Here is a 20,284-nt window from a genome sequence, read left to right on the forward strand (position 1 = left end):
TGCACCAAGTGATCTCATCTGCTCCTGACTTTTCCATGACCCTTTTTTATGAATCCTCCCAAATTGACATCTTTCACACCAACTGCCCTTGTCTCATGTCCAGTTGCCCACTGGCTGTCCCCAACAAGGGTCCTCTAGGCCCACCAAACTTGAATGGTCCATACCGAACTCGACTGTTCTTCTGCACTGCACGCGTTTCCCAGGGCTGTCAAATTACCACGAATGTGGCTTAAAACAACAGAAATGTAACCTCTCACAGTCCTGGAGGCTATAAGTCTGAAATCAAGGTGTTGGCAATGTCGTGCTCCCTCTGAAGGCTCTAGGGAAGCATCCTTCCTTGCCTCTTCTGGCTTCTGGTGGTCCCAGGCGCTCCTTGGTCTGTGGCTCAACTCCAATCTCTGCTTCTGTCTCCATTCACCTTCTCCCCTCCGTGTGTCTCTGTGTCCTCTTCTTGTAAGACATAAGTTATTGGATTTAGCTCACCTTAAATCCAGTGTGATTTCATCTCTCATCTCAAGGTCCTTAAGTAATTACACCTGCAAAGACCCTACTTCCAAATAAGGTCACACTTGAGGTTCCGGTGGACATGAATATTTAGGGGGACATTATTCCATCCACTACACTCACCCATCACATCCAGTGAACCCCCAAGTTCTGCTGACTCAGTTTCTCTCCTTAAGGGGAAGACCTGGAGTCTTCTGTATCTGACCCGAATCTTCTTTCCGGCTTTGCCCTGTATTCATCCCATGGCCAGTCACAGAAGACCGCTTTCCATTCCCTGGAACACTTCTGGCTACCATGCTTTTATGCCTACAGTTCCCCCAGCCTGACATTTCCTTCCTAAATATTACCCATCAGCCATCTCAAACCACTTCAGAATGATTATCCCTTGTATGCACGTAGCATTCTCTTTGTTCCTTTGTCACAGCACTATCTCCTTTTCCATCATCACAATGAGTTGTCTATGTGTTTGGCTCACCAAAGAGATGATAAGCTCCAATACTATTCCAACACCAGGATCCCTCCCCTACTCCCCACTGCCATCAGGAATGGTTTAAGTCACTTTCCCTCCAGTTATTCAGGCATCAGAGCATCTACTTTAATTTCAGTTTGCTTAAATCTGCTTTCTGTGACAAAGGGCTTTGCTCCAGCTGGGAAGATACCACCTAACCTAGTCATTCTCAAATATCCAGGGGGTGGAGAAGGGAGCACCCCACCTTCCAACCCTGGACTTTCTCAAAATATATGCCAGCCCCTAAAGATTCTGACACATTTCCTAGGGTGAGGGGGATTCCATATCACTGAAGGAACTGTCAGAGTGTAGGAGCAGAAAAAAAGTTGGGAATCCTGACACAACCAAACTGTTACATGATGCAAGAAGAGAGACATCAGGAGTGTCACCAACTGGCTAAAACTGTAAGATGTCCAAGGGATTCAGAGGATTCTTATGCTCTCCATGTCATTTGGGAACACTGAATGCTTAAAGTTCCATTTGGCCCATAGCAACATGGAGAAAAGACTAAAATACCTAAGGTAGGGACCTCCCTGGTGGCTCAGTGGTTAAGAATCTGCCAGCCAATGCAGGGGGTCACGGGTTTGATCCCTGGTCTGGGAAGATCCCACATGCCACAGAGCAACTAAGCCCGTGAACCACAACTACTGAGCCTGCGCTCTAGAGGCCGAGAGCCACAACCACTGAGCCCGTGTGCCACAACTACTGAAGCTCACGTGCCTAGAGCCCGTGCTCCGCAACAAGAGAAGCCACCGCAATGAGAAGGCTGCGCACCGCAAAGAAGAGTAGCCCCCGCTCGCCGCAACTAGAGAAAGCCCACGCAGCAACAAAGACCCAATGCAGCCAAAAATAAATAAATAAATTTAAAATACCCAAGGTAGACAGACTTCTAAGATGGTCTCCAAGATTCCCAGCCCCTGGTATAATCTTGCACACTTTGTATAATCCCTCCCCTTAAGTGTAGACAAGACCTGTGAATATGATGGGATAGTTGCTCTTCTGATTAGATTACAAAGGTGATCAGATTGTTACATTATGTAAGACTTCTTTTTAGAAGAAGCAGGTTGATTTTGAGGAAGTAAGCTGCCATATCCTGAGAGGGCCACATGGCTAGAACCTGAGGGAGGCCTCTAGGAGCAAAGAGCGACCCCTGGAGGCCAGCGAACTAGAAAACCAGACTTCAGTCCTACAACCGCAAGGAACAGAATCCTGCCAACAACCAGAGAGCTTGGAAGAGGACCCTGAGCCTCAGATGAGATTGGAACCGTGGCTGAGACTCTGAACCAAGGACCCAGCTAACCTGAGCCCCAGTGGAAACTCTGAGAAAATGTATGTGTGATGTTTTAAGTAACTAAGTTTGTGGGAAATTTATTATATAGCAATAGAAAACCAATATAACACCAAACCTCAAGAATCCAACCATTGCTTCCCTGCCAAATCACCCATTTGGTTCTCATGTGAGGAAAGTATCACTGACTTTGAGGTTTGAACATATCTAGGGAAATGGGACGGGAAATCTGTACTCTTTCTTAGTTGTTCCACCTGTGATGTCATCCACTTTGTCAATGGCCACTACTTATTGCCCAGGGCGATATTTACTAGGAACTGATGCCACAAAACTTGCCATTGACTGGTGTCCAGATGCAGCAGTGTGCACCTAGCCCACAGGGAGCGAGTAGGGTTGTTCAGTAGAAAGAATGCAGGTTTTGGAGGAAGACAGCCTTTAATTCAAACGCCAGCGTCTTTTCACACAAACTGAGACTTTGGGCAAATTCCTTAATCACCCTGAGCTTCAGTTTTCTCATCTGTAAAATGGATACAATACCAACCTCACAGCTGTGGGGTGAGATAACAAATGTCCAAGGCCAGGCAGTATCTGGCTGAACAGATACTAGAAAAATGTTGGCCCACCCCGTTGTACCCCTCCCCATGAAATCCCACAGACTATATGGAGAGTAAATAGAGCTGGTATGTCTGTAGGGGGACTCTTCCACTGTGTATGTGCAAGGATGTCTTGGGAGGTTGTGGGTTTGCTGAAGTGGTAGCAACACAACACCTGATTGGTCCTTCCCATGACATGGATGGTGGCCAAGCCACAGAGCAGGCTTGGGTTCCTCCAGCCTTGCTGTGACCCCTGACCTGCTGTGTTTTGAGGACGTGTCATCACATCTTCCAGGTCCATCCTCTTACTGTCCTCCTTTACCTAAAGGCCTAGCAGCTCCTCTTTCTGCACAGGGGCCCTCTCCCCTCACCTCTTCTCAGATTTCCTTGATCCCCTGCCAACTACATGTAGGGAAACAAGAATACTACCAGAATCTCAGTGAACTTTCTTCTTTCCTAGATCTAAAGGCTTTGTGCCTGTTGGTTCACTCAGCCTTATTTTAAAAACCGAGGCTCAGAAAAGTTAAGAAATAGCATCAAAAAACAACATTTGGGAACCCCAGGGGGTCCCATGAGATGAGCCTGCTTACAGGCAGAGGGTTGGGCCAGTGACTCCCCCGGAGCCTGGGGGACGTCATGAGTCATTTCGGCCCCTCCCTGCCCTCCTTCCTCCCCTGGGCCCATTCAAGATCTGGAACCTTCTCTCTCATGAAAAATCTTTTTCTCTCTCTTGTTAACTAGAAAAGCAGCTTGGCCAGGAGAAACATAACAAATATTCACTTTATTAGACCCAGGGTTTATTTTGTCCCTAACCCTCTAAAAATAACACTGGTATCATGGAGAAATCAGATAAAAAAGGCAAAAGATCTCCTATCATCTCCTCTTTGATTTTCTAGCTTAGATCCTCCCAAGCCAGAAGAGTCTCACTAGTACTGCTTTCATCTGCTCCCTACCAGGACCAACTTCCTTTGTAGCCAGTATCTGAGCATCTTTAATTTGCCTTTCAAACATAATGTTATCCACTGGAATGAACCTCTTATTGCAAAGTGATCATCGGGTACCTGTGAAATCTCCAGCACCTAAAACCGATGTGCAGAAAAGCAATGTTCTCTGCTGAAGATTAAACACGTGTACTTGTATGTATTGGAAGTGATGGGAGAATCTGCAGTCGGGAAGAAGAATGCCAGGAAAGACGAGTGAAGTACCTGGGCCCCTGCAAGAATAATTTCCAGACACAGGCACACCCAGGTTCCGTGTTGGGAAAGGAAAGTAGCATATGCAAAATACACGGCAGAGCTGAATTTTCAATTCACTACAGCCATGCTTTGGAAAAGTGAAAGAGATATTTTTAGTCCAGTGATTGATTAGGGTTGCCATGGCAATAAGAAACACTTAAGAGAAGGAAACTGAATGTAAGCAAGTCTTAAAGAGAAAGGTGCAAGTGCACTGGGAATTTCACAGTCAGTTTCTGGGTGGTGCTGGCTGCAGTTTCCACACCTGCCTAGGGCGAGAGTGGATGGTGGCTGCAGAGAACGGGCCAGGGAGACAAGTCTGAGGCTCTCCGGGGGCTCTGCACTTCAAAAACACGCAGTGGCGAAACTTCTGGAAGAACTGCACCATGCACTTTGATGATCATCATCATTGTCACGCTATACCCGCCATCGCACCTAGCGCATGGTGAAAACTGTAAGCTAAAGGGTACTAATCCCTCCCCATACCAGTAAAGTAGCAATCATATTCTAACAGTGTGTTTCAAAAACTTACTTAATGATGCTTCATCTGGTGGGCTTGTTAAAAACAGATCCCAGGCTCCTCTCCTAATGACTTGCTTTCAGAAAGTTGGTGGAGTCCCAGAGCCCACACCTGAACCTAGAACTTGATTTTTCTTTTCTTTTTAAAATAACGTTATTCACATCCCATATTATTCACCCATTTCAAGTATACAGATCAGTGTTTCTTAGTCTGTTCACAGAGTTGTGCAACCATCACCATGATCTGAGTTTAAAACATTTCATCACCCTAAACAGAAGCCCTGTGCCCGTTAGCAGTCACTCCCACCTCCCCCTTACCCCATGCCTGAAGAAACCACTAAGCTACTTTCTGTCTCTGACTTGTCTATTCTGGACATTTCATACAAATGGAATCATATAATATGTGGTCTTTTGTGTTTGGCTTCTCTCACTTAGCATCCTTTTTTATGGCAGAATAATATTCCAGTGTATGGATATACCGTATTTAACTTGCCCATTCATCAACTGATGGACATTTGCTTCCAGTTTTTGGCTATTATGAATAATGCTGCCATGGACATTCTTGTACATGTTTTTGTGTGAACATATGTTTTTATTTCTCTTGGGTATACACTTAGAGTGGAATTGCTAGTCATATGGTACCTCTACATTTAACTTTTTGAGGAACTGCCAGATGGTTTTCCAAAATGGCTGTACCATTTTGCATCCCCACCAGTAGTGTCTGAGGGTGCCAGGTTCTCCACATCCTTGCAGCACTTATAAGTGCCCAGTGTTTCTTAATCCCAGAAAGTTCTGAAATACCTTTGGGTCAAAATGATGATCCCAGGTAACCATTCCTCATGTCCAACTGAGACACACAGACATGACTCAGTACTGAGGTAAAAATGACAACAGTATGGATACTATACTAACTATCATCAGGCACTCTTCCAAGTACGTGGTATATAATAATTAATCTATTAACTCCATAACCCTCATATAACTCTATGAGGGATACACTGCTGTTACCCCCATTTTACAGATAAGGAAACAAAGGCAGGGAAAGGTTGCGTAGCATGCCCCAAATCATAACATTTACATGATAGAGCTGGGATGGATTCAACTCAGGCTGTCTGGCTCTGAGTTCAAGCTCATGACTCCACATCCTGCTGCCTGTTGAGTATTAGGAAAGCACACGAGTGTTTCCAGTGGAGCTGAGTGCTCAGTTGGGGGTGATGGTGGCTAAGGCCCCTCAGCATGCCCTGTGGCCACTAAGAGCAAAGAAAATATGTCCATGTGCATCCATTCAATGAGAGATGTGCCTCTTTTAAACAAACCCAAAGAAGGAAAAACAGGAGGTACCCGAAAGATAAATTGGGGAAATATTCATTTAGGAAATTCACGGGACTTCCCTGGTGGCGCAGAGGATAAGACTCTGCACTCCCAATGCAGGGGGCCCGGGTGTTTGATCCCTGGTCAGGGAACTAGATCTCACATGCATGCCGCAACTAAGAGTTCTCATGCCACAACTGAGGAGTCTGAGTGCCACAACTGGGGAGCCCGTGTGCCGCAACTAAGGAGCCCACGTGCCGCAACTACTGAAGCCCGCGCACCTAGAGCCCATGCTCCGCAACAAGAGAAGCCACCACAATGAGAAGCCCGCACACTGCAACGAAGAGTAGCTCCCGTTCTCCGCAACCAGAGAAAGCCTGCGCACAGCAACAAAGACCCAACGCATCCAAAAATAAACGAATAAATAAATTTATAAAATAAATAAATAAAATAAAATAAAATGGTAAAATGTTTTGTTTTTAAAAAAACAAAACAAAAAAAACAAATAAAATGTTATGCAGGGTCGCGGTGGCCAGTGAGGCGTGTCCGTGGAACTTCCTGGACCAAAGAAGAAAAGTTTGAAAACTGCTGATTGAGCCCAATAATTCAATGCCTTGTTTCTGGTTAGCAGCCGGAATCCCTCCATGTCTGAGAGCAACACTTTACAAGGAGGCTTGGAGTCAAGAAAATTAAATGGAAGAGTTGAGAAGCTGGCTTGGGGTACATGAAGTATTTATAGGCTTTTAAAAGATCATTTCCTTTTAGGACTTCCCTGATGGTACAGTGATTAAGACTCCATGCTCCCAATGCAGGGGGGCCGGGTTCCATCCCTAGTTAGGGAACTAGATCCCGCAGGCCGCAACTAAGAGCCCACATGCGGCAACGAAGATCCCGCGTGCCACAATTAAGACCCAGCATGGCCAAATAAATAAATAAACATTAAAAAAAATCATTTCCTTTTAGCTTTTATCTGGAATTCAATGTATTCCTCTCTGACCATCTTGTTCTGACTGCAAGCAACATGTGTTCCCTCCTATCAATGAACATAAAACTCTATATAGACTTGACCTTCTCTCTAATGGAACCCCACTGAAGACATCGATTCCCTGGTACTATATTCTATATTATCATATTAAATGCACTCCAAAGCCATACAGGGAATTTCAGCTTGAGATGGGATCCTTAATAAAACTGGATTTGCAAATGCTTCATCCTGTCACTAACAGAAGACTTACATCCAGAATGTTCCAGTGAACCTGGTGAAATAGGTGTAGAGTTTAGGATTTATTACCTTCTAGGAATCTGGGGCTGGAGCCTCTGCTGTTTGTAAAACAGGAGACTGTGGGTGGTGAATCTGTATGTAGAGGCAGTAGACAACCTAGATTTTAAAGTACCTTTCGACTTTCTTTATTCTTCATCAGAAAAATTTTATCCTTCCATTTGGACAGAAAATTTGCCCCATAGTTGGAAGGTAATATATATATACTCTTTTGTGCATAGAAAATCTTCAATAGACACAACAATTTCAAGAAGGTGTATGTCTGGTTGTCCCACATCTACTCAGAATCTCAGTCATCCTGCAGGGAAAGATGCAAAGGAAAGAAGGGGAGATATTTGGGCTTCCTTGGCTGTTCTGGGTTCCGAGGGTCACATATGATTTTATACATCTGGGTGGGTGGTCCTAGAGACAGGATAGTTGGAAAAAAATTGCAAAGAAGATCGGTCCGGAAAAATGAGATGAGGAACCCAAGTGGAGAAAAAAAGTGGAAGAATTTTAAAGCAAAGAGAAGGCAAAAAGGAATCACATGTAAATAATAAAGATGAGGATGAATCAGAGAGTGATTTCCCAAATATAGGCTGCATCGGAAGAAAAATGGGGCCAAGAGGAGCGGTGGGGCCTGAAAGAGAAGTTGGGGAGGGTGAGAGGAAGGCAGTGTGTAGAAGGCAGAGCATGGAAATACAGCAGGAAACAGCTGTTTGTATTCCAGCCCACAGTGAGGAAATGAATGACAGCCTCTCCGCTGCTTCTCACCAGCCTGCATCCTACACTGAGGCTTCTGTTCATTCATTAGTTCCTCCATTGATGAAGCCTCGTCCCTCTTCTGACATGCTGAGTAACAGCCACTCACTGGAGAAGCAAGGCCAGGAGGGAGAAGGAGCAAATGCATGAATGAAAGTATGTTTTCTCAACGGGGCAATGTTTGCTACTGGCGCTTCTATGAAAATTGAGGAGGGAAACTAAATTCAGGCTCATCCAATCTAGAGCTGGACCTGCCAAGGCAGGAATAAGCCCAGGATGCTTGTGAATACCAATAGCTACACACGACAGAGGCAGGACGAGTGAAGGAGCAGGCGGAATACATCAAATGAAAAGGAACTGCATGTAAGTAAGAGAGATTGGAACGAATCAGTGACTCCCCAAATATAGGTTGGCATATGGCCAGGGAGGAAACTTCCAGATTACAAACCTTCTCAGTTAAAAATGTTAAGAATCACCCCTCTTAACCAACTGGGCAAATTCCTCACTTAAACACATACTATCATGTATTCTGAGTATCTTAGTGACTAGAAAAGTTGAAAGACATGGGGGCAACTTGCATTCACTTTATTTAATCACTGAAATGTACTATTTCAGTATATCCATATTTATATGTGTTTTATTTTTGCAGAAAGAAAGCTGTCCCACAAAATCTTCCAGGTTGTATTACTTTGATCTCACCAACTTGAACTGAACACAAATTCATAGGTAACAATAAATTGTAGAAGAGAAATCTAATTTTCAGTACAAGTAGAAAATAGAAAAGAAGGAAAGGAGTACTTCTTAGGGAAATCTTCTATTGAAAATACCTTTAAACAAATATTTTTTTCTTTGGTGATTATCCTCTGCAAAGTCATTCTTAGCGGTGTTTAAAAAAGATGCAAACATGGACCTAGAGATTATCATACTAAGTGAAGCAAGTCAGAGAAAGACAAATATCGTATGATATCGCTTATATGTGGAATGTAAAAAAGATACAAATGAACTTATTTACAAAACAGAAACAGACTCACACAAAAGGGAAAGGCGGGGCAGGGGAGGATAAATTAGGAGTTTGGGATTAACAGATACACAATAGTATATATAAAATAGATAGGGCTTCCCTGGTGGCGCAGTGGTTGAGAGTCCGCCTGCTGATGCAGGGGACACGGGTTCGTGCCCCGGTCCAGGAAGATCCCACATGCCGCAGAGCGGCTGGGCCCGTGAGCCATGGCCGCTGAGCCTGCGCGTCCGGAGCCTGTGCTCCGCAACGGGAGAGGCCCAACAATGAGAGGCCCGTGTATTGCAAAAAAAAAAAAAAAAAAAGATAAACAACAAGGTCCTACTGTATAGCACAGGGACCTACATTCCATATCTTGTAATAACCTATAATGGAAAAGAATCTGAAAACAAATATACATATATGTGTATAACTGAATCATTTTGCTGTACACCTGAAACTAACACAACATTGTAAATCAACTATACTTCAATTTTTAAAAAATGCAAATAACTTTAAAAGCTACATTATGGTACAGAAGCATATTTTAGCTTCTGCTCTCCCCCCCACCAAAATGGCTGGATGAATTTTCTTTGATGTACAAAGAAGAGCTTGGGAACAGCTAGAGCAAATGGAACTGGGATAAATCGGACAAACAACACTGTCTGTTCCAAAGTCTTCCCCAGGCAGCAATCAATTGGGTTGCTGAGATGTGGAGACAAGTCCTAGCCCTGCATAAGGACAAAGGCACTTCGGCGAATAAGCTTGTTTGTAACTGGTTCACCCGTGCAACCAAGTTCATTTTCTAAAGTGAAATAAATCAGAATGCATAAGCTCACTGTCATCCCCATGTACTGCTGCCTTGGCTGTTTGGTCTAACAGAATTGACTTTGCTTGAAAAGAACTTGCAGGTTCTGTGTCACCTGATTCTTAAAAAAAAAAAAATCATTACAGTTGGGAGTTCTTCAAAAAAAACTCTGGTATTTGAGTCATAGTAATCTTCAGGCAACACATTAGCCCACTAAAATTTAGGGAAAAAGTAACATTTACTGAAATAGAATTGGTCCACTGGCCTATTTAGTGGGCACGTAATAGCTCTGACCCTGAGAGAACCTTCTGGAGCATCCCTAAGTTTTAGAAGACTGGCTTTGCAAAATCCGAGGTCTCACGGACAAACAGAGTGTGGGAAGTGTTGCACACTACAGCCTCCTTTTGGAGATTCACAACGATACTCTTATTCTACAATAACAAAATGTGGTAAAATCAGTATAACCCGGTGTTTCCTTTACTTAACTGGCTATGAACCATCTTAGTGATAGTTATAAACGGTTCCAGACTGTTTCTGTCTAAGTTTTCTTGAACCTGGAAGACTTCTGAACTTGGCTGCTCTGACTCTATGACACCAGCCTCATGCCATGACCCATGACTCACCTGACTTCACCACCCTCTCTGGGAGGATGGCCTGTGCCTGGCTCATCCAGCATCCCCAGCTGGAAGACTGTTTCTATGGCCTGGTCCCTCACAGGTCCCAGCTCATACGGCCCCATTTCTAAGAAGGGATACTTCCGTTGCCCCCTCCACCCCAAATTACATACTGCCCCGGATACTCAGGGTTAACTGTGATGCAGAGACTTAACTCCCATCATTACCCCATCTCCATGATGCCAAAAAAGGAATATTTAGGGACCTCCATTCTATCTTAGCTCACATAGTAGCTGAGATGGCCAGATTGTCTTCTAATTTCCTTCCAAACAAGACCACTCCTAGAGTTCAGGTGTAATAATGTATTTGCCCTAGACTTGTAACTATTTCCTGGTTATGCAATTTAGGGGTTTCTACTGCCCTTGGCTGGGACTCAGTGGAAGGTGGGGGAGGGGGAGCTTAAGAAGGACGAGAGGCCTGAGAGGAATGGAGGTCCGTCTGTACACACAGCACCCATCAGCTCTTTCTATTATCGGGGAAGCTGATGAGGTCAAGATTGAAAGTGAAATTCCTATCCAGGACAGTTAGCTGCTTTCAGAAAAATACCTCTATCTCCCTAGTGCCACTCCTGGGAAGATAACCCGAGTTCACCTTGGGTTACTGACGACTCAATTGTGAGCATCCCGACTTTCTTCCCCAGCGGGACTAACCCAACACTGAACAAACGCATCTCTCACTGTGGCTCAGTACCATTTGAGGTTCTCATGCAAGAGTCACTTCCTACCCCCTGGTTTCTTACAGTTGACTTTTTCTACCTCTTTCAACTAAATAATTAAAATGTTGGGTAGCACTGGACAGCCCACTACTATCTTTGGGGAACAGCTAGCCCTTCCAACTAACAGAAGAGTGCTCTCCATTTGTCATCACCTCTTCTGTGGATTCGAATTAAAAGATGTTTTGCTGGAGTGGGTGCTCATGGCAGCAAAATACATACAGCAACTGTATATTCTAGGTCACTGCTATCGACTTATAATAGCTTGAGTTTTCAATTTCTTACAAATGAGAAGAAAAGCCTTTTCTTCCCCCCTTCATTACTACTGAGGTTGAATTGATGCTGCTGAGCTATGTTCATACTCCACTGAGGCCTTTTTTTAGCCCTAGAAAAACAAAATCGGCGACTTTGGAAAGCAGCCAGTCTCCTTGGGCACCTTCCTCTGTGACTTTATAAACTTCAGAAGAACCGGCAGGTTTTGAAGAACTGGTTAGATGGTCTGTCCTCTGGAAAATAGCTGTTGTGTTGTTCTTTGTTTACTGTACAATTAAGATTTTTTTTCCTATAACCGAGCTAAAGATATTTTTTTTCACTTCCTGGGCAAATGGCATTTCCACATAATCCTAAACACACACAGTCACTCACGGTGATGAAAAAGCTTTTACATCTTAATAACTGTGATAACACCGAAGCCCTAGGTGACCCTGAAGAGAAAGTTCCCTTAGCTGGATTTTCTCACAAATGAGGGCAGCATGAGGTCTCAGTAATAAGCTGGGCAGTCAGAAATAAGACCCAGGGGATCCTAGGAATAGACATACAATGCTCTGGACTAATCATATGAGAAAAGACACCTGTCCGGAGTATTACTGAGCCCCTCTGCCTCCCTGAGGGAGGGTGGAGTATGGTGACCCCAGTTGGGAATTTGGCTTTGGGGAAGTTTTGCTTTGGGGCACAGATAGGAAATATGGGGCTTGGAATGACATCAAGAAGAGGTATTTAGGATTAAAGGATCAGTGGATAAAGAGCCCAGTGAAAAAGCATTCAAAACAGGGGAAAAGATGAAGACAATTGAAAGCCTCTGTCCTAAATCCTGGGAGCAGACCCTGTAGTCAGAGAGAAGAGTGGGCTCTTCCTCCCGGGTAGAGAGCGTGAGAACACGGCTGAGTCCTAGTCAGGAGGAGGCAGGCAGCTTCAAAATGAACACTGCAGGCCTGAAAGTGTGCACCTGCAGCCAGAGAGAAAAAAACGCAGAGGTCCTCACTGGGGAGATGGAAAGAAAAGCTGTGCTATATTTGGGATGGAAAATAAAAGTGGACTAGCCGGGAACAATGTTGCTTCCCTATGGAGAATTAAATGCAGAACTTGCCCTGAAATTCAAAGCTACCATCACCTGGCCTCCACATGTCTGGGCAGCCAGGATCCAGCAACATCACATGCCCACTGAGCCTGGAATGACCACATGGCGGACTGAATGTTTGTTCCCCTCCATTCATATGCTGAAGCCCCAACCCCCAAATGTGATGGTATTTGGAGATGGGGCCTTTGGGCAGTCATGAGGTTTAGATGAGGTCATGAGGGTGGGGCCCTCATGATGGGATTAGTGCCCTTATAAGAAGAGACCAGAGACCTTGCTTTTGCTCTCTCTCTGCCATGTGAGGACACAGCAAGAGGACTGTCAGCAAACCAGGAAGAGAGCTTTCATCAGGAAATGAACCAGCTGATACCGTGATTGCGAACTTCCCAGACTCCAAAACTGTGAAAAATAAATGTCTATTGTTTAAGCCATCCAGTTTATGGTGTTTTGTGACGCAGCCCAAGCAGACTAAGATAGAACAGGTATCTACAGGTGGGAGTTCTACTCTCCCCAAGGTCCAGCTCAAACCCCACCTGCTCCAAGAAATCTTCCCACAATTCTCCCAGGCAGAATTTCTCTCTCCTTTGCACAATCCTCTGTTTGCACTTCGACTGTAACACATAGCACTGGTCTTCCTTGAATTACTGACAGCTATGTATTCACCTGCTCTCACTTTATTTTCCCCTACTCTGTCCCATTCATTCCATTTCACTTCCTGAGTTAATCCTAACGGAGGCAGGAAGTACTTACGTTGTTATGGCATATCACGTGATTGGCCCCACCATTAATGTGGCATGTCAACTGCAGGACAGTTTCCTGAGTTATACAATTCTCTCTCCTCCGTTTCCCTTGGCCTGCCAATATGCCCCTGTTCTTATAACCTGATTTTTGTTCATTAGTCTCTGAGACCAGTTCTGCCCCACTGTCACCCCTCCCCCTAACAGGCTTGCCAGATAAAATATGAGATGAGGTGACTTCCCTGTGCCACAACTGCTGAGCCTGCATGCTACAACTACTGAAGCCTGTGTGCCTAGAGCCTGTGCTCCGCAACAAAAGAAGCCACCATAATGAGAAGCACGTGCACTGCAACAAAGAGTAGTCCCTGCTCACCGCAACTAGAGAAAGCCTGCACGCAGCAACAAGACCCAGTGCAGCCAAAAATAAATAAGTAAAAAATAAATTGAAAAAAACATGAGATGAGCCCTCTTTTAGTATAAGTATAGCCCATGTAATTTTTGAGACATACTTATACTAAAAATTACTTGCTGTTAATCTGAAAATTCCAACTTAACTGGATATTCTGTATTTTTACTTGCTAAAGCTGGCAACTTTATCAGCCCAGCATCTCATGACCAAGTAACCTATGTAAAAGGGCTGTGTCCTGTTCTCACCTGTACAGATTTTTGAGGACTCTAGTCCTGTCTCTGAAGCTCACGGCCCCAGTGCAGGGGCCAGGGCCTTCCCTCTCACATTGCAATCGCTTTTCTGGCTGGATGCCCAGTGCCATTCATTCTGCCCAGATTCCCAGTGCCGTTCATTCTGCCCTCTGGTCTGAACCTCTGCTGTTAGCCCAGCTCAGAGCTCATCCAGGTCTGAGTGCCAGCCCGTCCCCTGAGCTGTGTGATGGCCTGTCCCACCTTGCCTCCAGAAAACTCCAGGACTTGCAGATGACTCCCAGGTTTTGACTGGAATGTCTAACTATTTCCCACCAGACTGTGACTTTCTAAAGGGCAGGGGTTATCGCTTAATGAAGCCTAGCATCTAGCAGGACGCTTTACACATTGTTGGTGCTCAGTAATAAATTACTGTTAACCTAAAATTGAAAGGTGATGTTATGGGTTGAATTGGGTCCCCACTAAATATATGTTGAATTCCTAAACCCAGTTCCTCAGAATGTGATCTTACTGGGAATTAGGGTCATCACAGATGTAATTAGTTAAGATGAGGTCAAACTGGCATAAGGCATGTCCTTAATCCAATATGACTGATGTCCTTATAAGAAGAAGAGAGAGACACAGTGAAGAGGATGCCATGTGAAGATACAGGCACACACAGAGGGAAGACAGCTATGTGAAAACAGAGGCAGAGATTGCAGTGGTGCTCCCATAAGCCAAGGAATGCCAGAGGCCACCAGAAGCTAGAAAGAGGCAAAGAGGGATTCCTTCCCTACAGGTTGCAGAGAAAGCATTGCGCTGCCGACAACTTGATTTAGACTTTTAGCTTCCAGAACTGTAAGACAATAAATTTCTGTTGTTTTAAGCCACCCAATTTGTGACACTTTGTTACGGCAGCTCTGGGGAACTATCCCAAGGATTACAGTAGGGAGGAATTGACCAAAAACATGAGGGCCTAGAATAAATCAAGTAATACTTAAAGAGTCAGAAGGGGCTGAGTATGAGACTATACAACTCTAACTTCTTCATGTTTTGTCTCCAAATTTCCTCAAGCAGAAATAATTTGTGTCCCTTTAAAAGTTTGAACTGTATGATTAGAACTGCAGCAGTACTGTGGGGCAGAAGCTGGGCAGAAGTAAAGGCTATGAGCCCCTCAGAAATCCTCCATGGCCTGCACAGAGGTGGGCACAAGAGACCAGGGTTCATGGTGATGGAGACTGGCAGGAAAGGCTTCCATGGGAGGTACATCCCTGTGGGGATGGCTTTGTCAGGAACCATGGTTTCCATTCTGTTGCCTTCTGTTTTCAGTACTTTAATACATAGCCTTAAAAAATGAGCACAATACCACTAAACATTTTTCAGACTTCATTTCTCTGTTAATCACCCCCATATTTCACAGCAGTGTCATGAATTTATGGAGAATAAGTACAATCAGTTTCGGGTCAAGTCAAGGTGACCCAATTCTAAGGCAGCAAATAACTGCCTTTGCTAAGTTATAGGGACAAGAATTCTCTTGGCCTTGCAACTATGGATTACATTTCAAATGAAAAGTCCACGCACAAGCTTAGGGAGACGTGGGAAATGGGGTCACATCAGCTATCAATAAAATCAAATTAAATCCTAGAAAATTAGTACCGTCCAGTCTAACGAGCCCAGTCTGCCTTGAGGGGCACCAAGATATAGTCCCATTTATTCGTCCATAGAACTTCCATTTTAATGATGGCAGCTTCCAGCACTGTATGATATATAATAATAACGGAGGATTTACCATGTACCAAGGACTAGGCTGAGATTTCATGTGGATTATTTGATATAATCTTCATATCACCCTCACAGGAAAGTTATCATATTTTCCCCTCTTACAGATGAGGAAATGGAGGCTTAAAAGGAATTAATCTGCATGACTGTTAATGGAGGCGGGATTCAAAAGATTCCGAGAAGTCTTCCTCTTGAAGACGGTGCAATTGATGGGGCTGGGGAGTGCTGTCCGGGAACCACTTAATTGCCTGCTATTTATAGGCAACTTGCTAACAGTTTTCCATATATTAGATCAGGGGTTGATAAACTATAGCCTGGGGGCCAAATGCAGCCTACTGCCTGGGTAAACAGGACCAAGCCCATATCTCTACATATCATCTCTGGCTGCTTTCTCAGAGACAGAGACTGGCCCACAGAGCAGAAAATATTTACTAGATGACCCTTTACAGAAAAAGTCTCCTAATCCCTGTGTTAGATCATTGAATCTTACTACTAGTAGCTCTATGAAAAAGGGATTATCCCAATTTTAGAGAGGAAGAAATTTAGGTTCACAGAAGTTAAGTTCCTTGTTCTAGAACAGTGTTTCTCTGACCTCTAAATTGTAAAGATTGTATTTTGCCATAGAACTGCCTTTTTTTCCCCAAAGATAGGGACATCGGGGAGGGTGCTATATATATTCCTTCATTTCATAAAAGAAAAGACATTTTAATACCCAAGAATGATGGTTCTAATTATCAACAGTCCTTTAAGTGGAATAAATTTAATTTTATGAAAAACTTTTTTTTTTCTTTCATTTTGCACAGGATGGGTGAGAACACAGTAATGGACCAGCATGAGTTCAAGAACTGGCAGTTGTGGGTCATTTACTTAAGAACTTCAGCTAGTAAGAGCCAGAGGATATTCAGGCCTACCTGACTCCAAAGCAGGTGACACTCTTGTATCTGTTGGGACTACCCATCTACCTTTGACCCATGCATTCCTTCTGTCATTCAATAACTATTCATTGAGAATCTACTATGTGCCATGTATGTACCATGCTCATACCAAGGACATGAGGAATCATTTTTCTCCATGTAGTTCTCACCATCTCTCTCCCCTTTGGCTGTTTTGATTAAGACTAAAAACTCAACTCCATCACAGCTCAGTTAACCATTTTCTTCTTATGACAGTTTGACCTGTTTGTCATTGGGGGAAATGATCCAAATGAAAATACCACAACACAATGACCTTACCCACATTTTTTTTTAAGTGTAAGTAATGACTCTACAGGCTCTTAGGACAGGTAGAAATTAAACGACTTTATCAAGCCACCGAGACTGTCCAATCTGAGTAAAATAGTTTGAACGTACCTCAATAGTTTGACCTTTTGTTTCAAGGTCTTTCTATGAGGGATCAGGTCACAGACTATAAGGAAAAGCCTCACCTTCCATTGATAACTACCACCATCTCTTTAATACCACATTGCTAGAAACTGTTCTATTACAGTGAACTATCACAAGTAGAGCAGTCAAGCTATTTAAAAATACAAGCCAAAGTTAATTATGTAAAGGCATTTTAAATTAACATTCATACTCTTGAACAAATGAGAACATTCAAATTATTGCATTATATATAACTATGTAATAGCCTACATTTAAATATTTCTGATTCTGAATTATTCCTCTATTTTTTTTTTATTACATCGATAAGATGAGAAGCACAAGGGAAGTTCCAATTACTCCACTGATCTTAGGCTGAATATTTTTAAATGATTAAGTGAAACTTACTGTGTATTCTGGTCCCAGATGTTCATTTGGACAAGAGGGAAAAGAAAAAAGAGAGAAAAGGATGATTTAGACCACACTTACATGCAATATAAAACCACAGAACTAATAAATATTGCTGAAATATAATTATTAAAATTGTGGTAAAGAAACCTTCCGAGGATTAAACCTTCATAAATACTAAGTGTCTCCATGTTTGCTCTCAAAACTCTTTCACATACTTCTGTGGCTAGGTAGATAAGGAGTGTAAGATAAGATTCAATTAGCCTATAGGTTTGTGGCTAATTAAAAACCAAAGAGTTGGCCTTAGAAAAGCAGAATTAAAGACTAATAATTCCAGTAGAGCATTTCATTAACCACAAAGGAAATCTTTTAAGTGGAAAAGCAGCTTTTAAAACCAATAAGACCCTGTCAGGATGACATTCAAATAGGATCTTGAATTTTCATGTGTTTGAGGGCAGGAACCAAACCTTCTAAATTTTTGGCCACAGTGTCTAGTTCAGTACCAACACTGAGTGTTATTATCACTCCACTACAAGTGAGGAAGAAAGTGATTTTCATATTATCCTATTGCAAAGGAAGTGCTTTGGAGCAGAGAGACCCAACAGAACCTTTTATATAAATTACAGTCAGGTTTTGTTTTGTGGGGGGGGGCATTTGCAAAGCCAACAAGTCAAAATAAACAACTTGTTTATGAACAAACCCCAACTCAACATTATTTGGGGATTACTGAGAAATGAGGGAGAAATAAGAATCATGAAATCTCTAGAAATGTCACTAAAAAGGGTTTCCCATTTCTTCTCCATATGTTATTTACTACAATCACTTTAAGAAGGAAGATGGAATAGTTTAGCTTAAGCCCCCCAACCCCCTGCTAGGAAGAGTGCTGACCTAAAAGTATGGAGCAAAGGGTCAGGGAGATATCACAGCGTTCCCACCAGTCCCTGGTTGGATAATCCACCCTCAGTCAGTGAAATCTGAATCCTCCTATGTCCTTGCATGGATACATGCAACATACTGGGTGTACAAGGACTTACCTGTAATCGTGTAGGGATAATAGTTCCATGCCTTCTCTGTAACATAAAATATCTTGGGAACAACAGCTCTAGCCCAACTAGGCAGTTTGCTAAGACGAAAGAAAGAAAGAAAGAAAAAAAGACAATTAGAGTCTGTCCAGGGCCTCACCCTGCTACCACATTTTTCCGGAGAAACTGACTGCTAGAGAAATCAGAGGACTTCTATTTCCGCTCTTCTCTCTGTAGCCACTCGGTCCCCACCTCCCTGGTCTTTACCATAGTTAAATCGTCCTCAGTTCATATTTAGGACACATAGGATGGCCACAGACACTAGAAGGCAGGAGAGAGGCAGAGAACGGATTGGTTCCCCAGAAAGAACCAACACTGCCAATACCCTGATTTCAGGTATTTCAATACCCTGATTTCAGGCCTCCACCTTGGGAGGAGATAAATGTGTGTTGTCTAAAGCCACCCAGTTCACAGCCATTTGTTGCTGCAGCCCCAGGAAACTAATGCAAAGACAGAGTCATTCCTCTGGAACAGGCACCCGGGCAGCCATTTGCAGAAAACATTCTCAAAACAAGGAAAACCCAAGGGCACAGGTCCCAAGACCCTTGGTAAACCAAGGACGAATTAAGTTTTGCTTTGCTTTGTTCTGTTTTCCTTCTGAGGCAAACTCTACAGCTTACTGCAGGCCCAGAGAATTCCTTTAAATATTATATTTAAATATATAGAATGATATACTACTGAAGTATGGCTGCATGATTTTATTCCCCACCCAGCACTCTACTGTGGCGTTTTCTGTCTTTCCAGATGCTACCATTTTGTTTCTTTCCTATGCTGGTGCCTACAGCTAAGTGTCTGGGACACCAACGTCTAGCAGTACCTCACACCCAGAGCGATGACGCAGACTCCCAGCTCCTGAGGTTGCGTGTTGGCAATAAAGAACATCAAGAAGTGGTTGTGAGTTGCAAGCTGATCTAGCTAAGAGAGGGGGGACATCAAGGTAAAAGAACCCCAAACCCCCTACCCCTCTTGGACATGGGGTTTAAATGACAACCAGAGCCAGTGAAATACTGTGCACCTTGCATGTCTTCCCAAATTGTTTCTCTTATTTCTGACAGTATCCAGTCCCTGCTTTCTAAAAGGCAAATACGTATTTTCGATGGCTGGTCAGACCTAACCCAAAGAAAGCTCCAGGCCGATACTCAGCGCTAAAACAAATGGGGAAATCAGAGCTGCGTCCCCTCCCCCGCCCTGCCCCCCCGAAGCCGGGTGAGTGTCAGATGGAGGCCACTGCTCTCAGGTGTGCTATGAGGGGCGCACGGAGCAGTTTTATGATTCACAGGACAATTCTTCTTGCTGATCTAACGCAGAATGTCTCACTCCCATAAAATCATCTCTGCAGTAACTGCTCATTTACCTTAGAAGGAAGGGGCTGCTTCCCAACAGGGGTTTTTACAGCTTTCGCCTAGGATTTATTCTTTCAGTCACTGAAGCTGGAGGGTAACTGGGGTCAACACTGAGTGGGAAAGTTGCGTTGGGCTGGCTTGTGGGAAGTGGTCACGAGCATACCGTCCCCCAGGTGCCCTCCTGTTTGCCACCACACCCCAGAGTGATATGCCAAAGTGTCATACAGGGAGGTGTGGAAGCTACTCACAGGCAAGTGGTTTTCTTGTGCTTTTAACGGGACCGAAACAGGATTGTGGAATTTCCCCAAGGTAAGTTAGGCATTGTTCAGTTTAGACAAAGTACTTATGTCTCCTTACGAGCATTAGAGCCCTTTCTCCACTGTTCTCTAGTGCGGGGGGTGTTCCGTCTACACTGCACCCC

The 20,284-nt window shown here is 43.8% G+C and overlaps 1 protein-coding gene across 2 annotated transcripts in view; it reads right to left on the reverse strand.

Annotated features, from left to right (window-relative positions):
* Positions 1-20,284, reverse strand: part of PITPNC1 (phosphatidylinositol transfer protein cytoplasmic 1) — a 254,541-nt gene that overhangs the window by 94,761 nt on the left and 139,496 nt on the right. Inside the window, exons 3-4 of one of the 2 annotated variants that reach the window (XM_060133719.1) lie at positions 18,473-18,561; positions 17,439-17,446 (exon numbers count right to left, since the gene is read on the reverse strand). In XM_060133719.1, coding sequence (XP_059989702.1) covers positions 17,439-17,446; positions 18,473-18,561 — 97 coding nt within the window. The remainder of the gene's footprint in view (positions 1-17,438; positions 17,447-18,472; positions 18,562-20,284) is intronic. The other variant, XM_060133718.1, reaches the window with a different exon arrangement.

Source organism: Lagenorhynchus albirostris, chromosome 20, assembly GCF_949774975.1.
Source record: "Lagenorhynchus albirostris chromosome 20, mLagAlb1.1, whole genome shotgun sequence".
NCBI classification, from domain to species: Eukaryota; Metazoa; Chordata; class Mammalia; order Artiodactyla; family Delphinidae; genus Lagenorhynchus; species Lagenorhynchus albirostris.